The 10,767-nt window shown below is 36.4% G+C and overlaps 1 protein-coding gene across 2 annotated transcripts in view; it reads right to left on the reverse strand.

The window, feature by feature from the left end:
- Positions 1-10,767, reverse strand: part of LOC147035849 (extracellular calcium-sensing receptor-like) — an 85,060-nt gene that overhangs the window by 33,235 nt on the left and 41,058 nt on the right. For both annotated transcript variants that reach the window (XR_015049062.1, XM_085845063.1), the window contains one exon: positions 1,427-1,550. Coding sequence is in view for 1 of the 2 variants with exons in the window: in XM_085845063.1 (XP_085701189.1) it covers positions 1,427-1,550 (124 nt within the window). In the remaining variant the exon portion in view is untranslated. The remainder of the gene's footprint in view (positions 1-1,426; positions 1,551-10,767) is intronic.

Consider the following 10,767-nt stretch of genomic DNA (forward strand, 5'->3'; position numbering starts at 1 on the left):
TGCGAGAGGGTGCACGGCAAAGCTGTGTGCTGACGACAGACGTGACACGCACACACGCATTTTCAGGACGTTTTCGCATCACGGACGACTTTCAGGTGAGCGAGACGATTCTCCCCCTCCCCTCCCCCTGAATGATCTGCTGGGTACCCTTATCTGTGTTTAGCTGTAAATAAGTCAACCCCTGATAAGCATCAGCTGTTTGTCTCTTTCCTGGCATTTTGATTGATTGTGCTTTGAAATTAATTCTTTATTTGCCTCAGCAAATAAAATGTTTATTTATTTATTTCATTATTAATAAATTTTTGGTCGATTTCCAACCTGTCCATGTTTGTCCTTTAGGTCATTGGTCTAGCATTGTCCGAACCCAGATAGACTGGGAGGTAATTTCCACAGATTTGACCAAAAAATTGTAGGCATGCACCAGCGGTTAAAACGCTCGGCCACCCTAATTAAAATCTAATCAGATAATATTGGTGCTTTGCCGAGGGCATGCTCCCTGCTCAGGTAACCATGTGACCTTGAGTTAAACTGAATAATTAGACGGCGGACACTGGAACTTGTGGTTGACTGCGTGGCGTTCGTGGTTTTAAAACAACCCACCGCACCATAACTTTAATTGTGAATGGTGGCCCCAGGTCTGGCTCTACCGAGGACAACCATGGATTAATCCCCCTGAGTGACAAGCTGGTGTCTTGGTACCCGCCACCACAACAATATATATATATATATATATATATATATATATATATATATATATATATATATATATATATATATATATATATATATATATATATATATATCCCAAACTCCTCATCTCAGAAACGATCTTGTCAGGTAACTTCGATGAGAAGGGCAAGAAACACAAGAAATGCCATTGATTACATTCTAATCGGCACAGAAGCAAGGAATCACCTGATTCATTGTCGTTCCTTATCATTTTGACCTTTTGACTTTTGTTGACCTCAAAACTAATTGGTGTTTGAATTCATTGAGGTGATTTGAAAATCCTGTTCAAATTTCAATTCAATTGGATGAAAATTGACAATTTTAGAAATTTTGGCCGATGTTGAGCTCAAAAATCATTGGTGGATGAATTTAGTGATTTGATTTGCAAATAGTCTTCAAATTTATTATCAATCAGATGAAAACTGAGGATTTTAGAAAATTGGCCTCTGTTTACCTTTGGCCTATGTTGACCTCAAAAGAATAACTGCTATATCACATGGTCATGCAACATGTGGTGAAGTTTCAATTCCTCCCACTGAACAGTTTTCGATGTACGCTCTTAACAATATGCAGACACATATGATGAACAACATACATATGACATACGTATCTATGCCACCGATCGCTTTATCCCTGCTTTTAACTTCACAAGCGCAGAGTAAATAAACACCTAATGACTTTCCAAAAAAACACCTACCAGTTGTATTTGAGAAGTGTCCGCCAGTACAGAGTAAACAATCAAAGCAGCAGAAGGGCTCGCCTTTACGTGATACTTTTCTCATACCAGGCAGGCAAGGATCACTGCACACTGATCGAGGAACCTTCACAAGAAAACAAAAAAGAAATAAACATTTGGCTTACATCCCAGTCATATTTATGCTCATGCTTTCAGGACTTTGGCTGAAAGAGCTGAAACTTTAAATTTTGAATTTGGAAAGTTGCTTCAAATATAACTTGGCTTCAGCAAAAAAATATATAATTATTTACAGGAACAAAGTCTAAAACTCGCTCGTTTGTATTTTCGGACTGAGAGGATATTAATGTTTCGAAATATTTTGATATTTACAAATGTGATGACATCAGTGTTTTGAGATGCTTTTCAATATCAACAGCAAATGCAGGGATTTTAATTGTTAATGCAACGTAGATGAGCTTCAAGCGTTAACATCCAGTCACGCTGCTCAAGAAAATACAGAAGAACATGTTATATTAATTGAGCATCTTACCTACCCTTTTCCCCAAAATATTTTGTCAATAACCCATCTTTTAATTACAAGATAAATTTTCCCATTTTCCTGCTTTCCTGCACTGCCTCCGTCAGCTTAATTTCGGTGATCCTTGGGGAAACGAAGTAATCATAATGTTTAATGAATGCAGTGTAGTAAAGTTAAACACCTTTTTGGGATCTGTGGATGCTTTTATAACACCTCTGGCTCAGAGCTATCCATCTTAACTCTGACAGGACAATACAAAAATGGATTAAATATTGCATCCCTGTGTCTGCAACTATGTTTTCTTTTGTCTTTGTTGGACATTTTTTGCTTTTATCAAGCAACAAATATGTATTTTTGCTTTTATGGTTTCCTTTCGATGTATATTATATTAAATGACATGTGGACAAATTCATTATTCCTTCTTTATATTTCAATTTATTTTGCAAAATCAGATTTTCTGCAAAAACCTTCAAATTCATATAGTTTAACTGGAGCATAATCTAATGATTACTGCTATTTCACTCCAACTTACAAACTAAACTTACATGTCACATGAGGAGCAACCCGTTCCGACTTCACAAACATTTTCAAATATATTTTCCCTCCATTTGCATAATGTCGCCCAAATACAGTGGGGTTACTTCAGCATCCCCGTGAATGTTTTGCAGAGAACTAACTTTGAGGATGGATTGAGGTTCTTTGAGATACATCCTTTAAATTTAGCTTCTAAACATTTTGAGAAATGATGGTGAATGGCCACTAGGGGGCGTTTTCCAAAATGGCCACCATGAGTATTACATATCTGAGTATGTTGGCGTTTTATCAACAGAGTCGACCAATAGGTGTATTACGGGGATGTTCATGGTTCTAAATCAAGTTTTCATACTTATAGAAAAGGTACAACACTTAGAAATACTGATATTAGTACTTTAATTCATTTCTTCCAGGACATAATACAGCAAAATGGTAAATATGCAGCAAATATTGAGTATTAAGGACATTGAGCTTGCTGAAACTGTTGGATCATGATGGTGTTATGATAATGTTACTTCTAACATTTAGTATTCCAACTGTCCTTGAAGAAGATGCAACATTTTTCACTCGGCAGTTTCTTTGTCACCACTGTCATCCGAATAAACTGGAGAATCTGAATCAGAATCAAGGTCTCTGTAATATGGTTGATTCCTTCATACAGCTGAAATGTCTTCTAGCAATAGCAGGTTAGGATGATATGACAGGAACAACTGTGTCAGATGTATCAGTAACCCAGCCATGCCCCAATAGCGAAGTAGGACGTTTGGGTTTGGAATAATTCCTGAACACCCACACTTGATAGTTGGCTCTTGAGATGTGAAGATATGGAGGCAGGCCACTTCTCATTTTCTCTCACAGGCAAGCCATTTTCTGGAGTCCATCTGGACAAAACCATAGACAACTAAAACGGGCACTCGGTAGAGCGCATACCTTCGCCGCCGCTACTTTTTTCTGGGCACATTTGAAAAACGTCATTTAAAACCGTCCATGACGTCACAACCATCTGTCCGATGGACGTCAAATTTGGTGTTAGACGTCATTGAGGGCAGTCCAACAAAATGGAATGATAAACTCTGAAAAAAATCGAAAGTTTAAAAATGACGTCATCTTGTGACGTCATTTTGACGCACTTCCAATGACGTCACTACCAATCCTGGACTACCATCCTGAAAGCTCTTATTTCACGGAACATTTTCACGTTGGTTTCATGTCAATAGCTCTATTAGATCTGAAGTTATGCCTACAAGTATATTTTGACCTTGATTGTGACCTTGACCTTGACCATAGAGTTAATTTGCAAAATCTGTTCATAAATAAGCAGATATTTTGGTACTGATCATAATGCCTGGATTTGGGACAATTTCCTTTTCAAATTACATAGATATTTGAATATAAAATATCAGGACATTTTAGCCACAATTGAAAAAACGTTATGTTCAAACGTCAATGACGTCATAACGGTCAATCCGAACGACGTCAAATTTAGTGTGCGATTTCATCCAAATCATTTTCAGCAAAGGCGAAAAGATCTTTTGGAGAAATAATTTGACTGTCGTAAGGTCTACGCAGGCTCTCATGTGTTGCTTCTCGTTTGACTGTACCTCCCACGCCATCTGAAGGGCCCTTGCCATGACTTGTAGCAAAAAAATGCCATTCTGCGTCAATAACATACTCTGATTTGTGACGACATAGGTTTATGAAGGCTGTGCAATTCATATATTGGCCAGCGCAACCGTCTGAGAAATAATAAAGTTTCTTTACATTTCCAAAGCTGGATTTCAAGTGTTCAATGAGCATTCCTTGGAAGAGGTGGACTGAGACAACGTCGTGAGTATTGCATTCTCACATAATCGTGAACGAATCGTGGTTTAATTTGCCATCGTCCGATTTGAAATAGTAAACCCAGGGGTGAATTGTCGCTTGAGAGCAGTTCCAATGGAATCCTTGGGACGCATCCTGTACGTCAAACGAATAGTTCTCTGAGAAGTCTCCAATAATGACAAATTCTCCTTCACCGATTTCATCTTTCTTATTTTTCAGAAACTGAGATTGGGCCTTGGCAATGAAGTCGTGTTTCACTAATTTCACCGCGCATTCACAGAATTGATTAATGAATTCTTCCAAAGGCAGGACCATGGAGCTCAGTTCAGATCTGTCGGTGAATGTCCACCGTTTACACTGAAATTCATCAATATCCTCTAGTTCATAAGCACTCAGTAGCTCGGTTTTGAAGTCTGAAATAACATGCCGGTTGTGCTGGGTTACAAACTATGCGTGCTATCACATGATGATCGCAAGAAAGTTCAGCTATCTGTGGCATTTTTGAACCAAACATCATGAGTTTCACATTTTGATGTATCATACATACACATATACTGTGTGTACCACCTGAACCGGCCAGGGCACACTCCGAGGGACGGAGCATGTCGCACTTCGTGAATCCAACTTTCAAGCCAGGGTTCTTCTCTTTGCATTTCTGAAACAGTTCCTTGAGATTGTTTAGTACCAGGCGTTTTGAATTTTGTATTTTCCATGTTCATTCCTGACCACCACACAGTCCTTTTTTCCTGGCATTATTTGGCTGACTTCATTACTTCGGTAAAATTCGGTTATGGCAGATTTCACTTCAACAGGCAATATTTTACCCTGTTTGGGATTTGGAGACGATAGCATACCATTTTCTTTCTCTAAAGTTTTGGCTTGCACAGCCATTCTTTGGGAGCAACTGAATTCACTCATCATCCTTCTGATGGCTCATATTCCCAGCAAATATTGTCAGTATACGTATTTGCTCTGAACCAATTGAAACAACGTATTTTTCTTTCAGGCTTTTGATCACATCTGGCATGCAGTTTTCATCACATTTTCACGCTGTATTTTATGTTTTCTCCGCAGTGGTTGGTCCAGCAACTAGTTCTAATTTCTTTCGCACAGAATCTTACACTTCACTTCGCTTTTCAGGAACGTACCCTGGGTTCCTTTCTGCCTTTGTTTTGTCAAATGGCCTTTCGCCTATCATCGATAATGACTGCTTTATTAGGTCAAATTATACTTCTCGCTCAAAAACCTCCTCGTCTTCATCTGTTGAAATAGATTCTGCAATGCCTTCGATAGTACCTTCTGATGATAATTTTGAAATGGTCGAAGATGATTCTTCAATACGCTCTGGTGACAACTGAGAAAGTTTTTTTCTACACGAAGTACAGTCTGTCATTTTTTTTTCACCTTTGAAGAAAATTTCATCAACATATCATTTGACACATTGTGAAGATCTTTTCGTTGTTTCATTTTATGGCAGTTCAATGGATCGCAACAGTTTTTTCAGAACTCCTTTTCGATCTTTAGTCGCCATGCTTACTGAACAATATGAAAAACTGATATTGGCTCATTTATAACTTAATTCGATGATGGCTATACAAAAAAAGTACACTTAAAAATCAATAGACACAATAGGCAGAATAATTTTTCGCAAATGATGCAAAATATATATATATATATATATATATATATATATATATATATATATATATATATATATATATATATATATATATATATATATTCCAGAGATGATTGTCAATTTCATACATAAAGTTGCCCGCCAGCAGGTGATGTCATTGGAATGATGACGGCAAACGTCGTCCAATGTCGAATCAATAATTAGTGATATGTGGACCACGAACAATAAAACCATCATCACACTTGAACCCATTGAGGTCCCATTTTAATTTATGCTGAGGTGTTGGAGTATATGAAGGGGTATTCTCACAAGAAAAAAAAAATAGGGATCATCGGTTCGGCTGGGGGGCGGGGGCCCAAGGTCAAAGGGCACCCCAAACTATAACTTTTTGAATTACTGTTTCGGAGTGATTTTACTTTACGTGATTCGAAAGATCTCGCTTTTACGAGCATTTTGATACAAAGGTCATCCAAATCGGACCACTCCCACCTGTGATATGGCCACTGGAAGATTGTGGGTCAACTGGGGGTGCCCAAATTTCAGGGGGGCCTAAAATGGGCCCCGATGGGTCTGAAAATTGACACATAATGTTTTACCGTGGACACAAACACTTGCACAAAAAAAAGAGTGAAATCTGAGACCATGTGTCAAATTTTCGCTGAAAAATGTGTACACTTGACATGGAATGCACCAGATTGGGATCATACTCTATGCAGAGCGATGGTGCTGAGTAGGGTGAATATACTGATTCTGGCTCACTTTTCCCCATGTAAGTGAATGGGGATTTTCAGCGATTCATATTTTTTCCCCGAAAAAGTAAACCCCCTTTTTATCCCAAGGTATATTTATGTGTCTCCCCTTTTAACCGAGGGACACTCGATTCAAATAACCAATGCAACAAGATAAAGATTTGTTCAAGTAGCAAAGTAGTAATGTGATTTGTTAAAGGTGATTCTGAAGAAATATCTGAAACATGTAAGACGTGGGACACTCTTTTTCAAATAACCAATGCATATTGTTTAGCTCACTCTTTGAACCTATAAAGATTTGTTCATTCTCAAATTCCTTCAATAGTTTCATTTTCTTTGCACAATAATTCCCATCTAAAATATTAAAAAAAAAACATTTGAATATTTATATATTTTAAGATACCCCTTTTGTGTCATTATGAAATGATATACTTCTCTTAATGATCTCATCTGACCACCTGCTGAGTTGCATATCATTTTGAGATTGTAGTATATTATTTTTCCATTGTTCAATTGATAACCATCAAATTTTTCAGTCCATTCAAGGATATTTATTATTTTATTTATATCCTCAAACTTATGAGTTTTTAAAATGATTGGTTTATTTGTTTTATTTACCTTTGTTTTAGTTATTTTTTCAATAAGACTGATTTGATATTTTTCACATTCATTATGTTTTCCAATTATATACCAAGACTGAGATTTTCTCCACTCTTTAGTTTGATTAATACTTAGTTCGACCATTTATATATTGTGAAAAAGACGGCGGTACCCTTAAAAACCCGAACCCATATTGTATTCTATCTACTCTATGATTAAATATTCACTCTATCATACAATATCCATATGGAACACAATCTATTCCATTATCTAAAATAAATCTCTTATCATCAAAAGCTACTAATGCCTTTTTATTTACTTCTTCTATATATATATATATATATATATATATATATATATATATATATATATATATATATATATATATATATATATATATATATATATATATATATATATATTATGTTTATAACTTCTTATTGTATTCATTTTCCTATATTCTTCTTTCTTATTCATCAAACAATTATAATAATTTCTAAAAGTTATTGATTTCTTAATTACATATTTCTTTATTCCCTTTAACCTTTTATCAATCTGATCATATTACTTATAAGCATATGCAATTGCTCTCAATCCAATAAAATCACTCATTACTTTTCCACCCAACTCATCCTTAAACTTACCAATAACCTTTTCATTCTTTTTTGAAAATAACTCGCTCTTCTTACTAAAATTACTTGTATCGTATACTCCAATATTTTTCTTCATATCTTTATAAACATCATTAGTTTTTATATCTTGAATAAAACTATCAGTGTCCATATACAACAATGAAACATTTTCACCATACTCTTTCTTTAAGCCATTATACAAATAATCACACATCAATATCTTTGATAAATCAAGAACTGCTGTTCCAATATAAATTGGTTTATCCATTACAATACTTTCCTTTTCCATATGAATAGCAGAAAAGTTCTCTGAAAAAACCTCTTCTCTCTTAAAACTTATTTATTTATTTATCAATCTCGAAGCTTCTTTCCAAGATGTTGCAAATCTAATGTTTTGCCTGTTTCTAACATTCTCCATTGTCTTTCCAAAGACAGCATTATTCATCAATTTATAGAATTCCCCTTCAAATTTTTACTTTTGTATTTGTTCTCATATCTGTATTGAATTTAATATACTTTTTCATAATATACAAAAGGGGTATCTTGAAAAATGTAAAGATTCAAATGTTTTATTTTTAAATATTTTAGATGGGGATTATTGTGCAAAGAAAATGAAACTATTGAAGGAATTTGAGAATGAACAAATCTTTATAGGTTCAATGAGTGAGATAAACAATATGCATTGGTTATTTGAAAAAGAGTGTCCTGAGGCTTACATGTTTCAGATATTTCTTCAGAATCACCTTTAACAAATCACATTACTACTTTGCTACTTGAACAAATCTTTATCTTGTTGCATTGGTTATTTGAATAGAGTGCCCCTAGGTTAAAAGGGGAGACAAATAAATATACCTTGGGCTAAAAAGGGGGTTTATTTTAGGGGAAAAAATAAGAAATCGCTGAAAATCCCCCATTCACTTTCATGGGAAAAAGTGAGCCAGAATCAGTATATTCACCCTACTGTGCTGCTTTAACCAGTTTCCTTGGCGATTGGGCACAATCCTGAACGGGTCGCCACTCCAAGAGTAGCACATTTGGGCCACAGAGTTTAATTTCATAAATGACCATTATGATCTGAGCAACTAAATACAGGACAGTGAACACAAACGGAGAGCTGGGGATTTCATTGGAGACAGCAAAAACATCTTCATCAAGGTGGACAATAAGCTTCCCTCTTCACAAGAACTCAGTAGATTTTTCACAAATCCACACAATAAAGTCAGTCTTCAAGAATTTGTTTTTCATGAATATAAATGCCTTTATCAACCCACATGAAGAGAAGGAGTTCAACAATTCTCTGAGAGAGCAGTGATTTAATATGAGGATGAGGACAGAGATAATTGAGCGAGAATATCATCAGGCTGAGGCAGACTCCAGGATTTTCTGCCATGTACACCATCTTGATCAGTGACACCTGTTTGGATATTCTTGTCGACCCTGAATATACTGATGTGATAGTTTTAAAAGCACACGTTTCTCACAGGATAGCCATCTTGTTGCATTTCTACAAGAAGGGGAAGATTAGATGATTGCAAGAACTCTGCAATAAAGATTATCTGCAATCATCATTAAACTGCATATCTGGTTTTGGCAACCATGGAAAAACATTAGGGTTCTCTGCTGTGACAAGCTGTCTTGAAGCAGGATCCCTTTTATCCTGCCACAGGGTTGAACTTCCATTCAACAAGGCTCTCATCTGGGATTTGGAGCACTTCACTCTACATTGTATCTATGGTGAGAAGCGAGCACATTCATTTGGACAGGCATATGCCAACAAGTGGAACACTATGAAAAAGGACACCTCGAGATATCCAGCAGACTTTGACTCTCTATATCTTCATATCTCAAGGGTCAACTTTCAAGTGTGGGCGTTTATGAATTATTCCGAACCCAAAACTCCTCCTTTGCCATTGGGGAATGGCTGGGCTACAGATACCTCTGGGACAGTTGTTCCTGTCATTTCATCCAAACCTGCTATGCCAGAAGACCTTTCAGCGATATGTTGAAATCAATCAGGCAACAGAGACCTTGATGCCGATTCAGATTCTTCAGTTCATTTGGATGATAGTAATGATGAATAAACTGCTGAGTGAAAAATGTGACACCTTGTTCAACCACCCCTGATAGCGTGTCTCCATTGTACTCATATCTTGGTGAAACCTCTTCTGAAGCTCATTGCTCACAGCAACAAAGTTGGCAACCCAATAATCCCACCTTTTGCTTAGACAGCTCAAGGTCACTGATGCTGTCATTTAACTCTTCCAGGTTGAGCAGTTCAGAAGTTTCACTGACTAACTCTGCTGGATCAGAAAGTCCAGTGTGATCAACATCATCACAACCATCATCATTTTCAATGTCAGCGACAGCTGGTGCAACAGGTCCGGGATTGTCCTCATCATGTGGCACATGTTTTAATGCTGACTCGCAATCTGGATATGTTATTATCTCCACCACCAAAGGAGGAAGAAATTTGTCTGTCTGTCTGTTTGTTGCTTGCGAAAATTGAAGATTTTCCATGTGTATTGCTTGGTCTCATGCGTTCTTCTATCTGTCTGTCTTTTTGTTTTTATGTCAATTGCCCACAGGTCAAAATTTTAACAAAACTTCACCACCTGGCAGAGTTCATCATAAGCAAGAAGCCTTTTATTTTTGAGGTATCAGAGTGAACACGGTTAGGAAATAAATGTTTTTGAAATTAAAAAAAAAAAACTTTGAAATTGACGTCAAAATGTCAACATCGGCCAAACGTCAATAATTTTGTTAGATTTCTAAAATGCTCAATTTTTAACCGATTGACTTAAAATTTGAAGAGGATTTGCACATCATGTCACTGAATTCAACCTCCAATT

Source organism: Eptatretus burgeri, chromosome 1 (genome assembly GCF_056783735.1).
Source record: "Eptatretus burgeri isolate ZD-2024b chromosome 1, Ebu_testis_v1, whole genome shotgun sequence".
Classification (NCBI taxonomy): domain Eukaryota; kingdom Metazoa; phylum Chordata; class Myxini; order Myxiniformes; family Myxinidae; genus Eptatretus; species Eptatretus burgeri.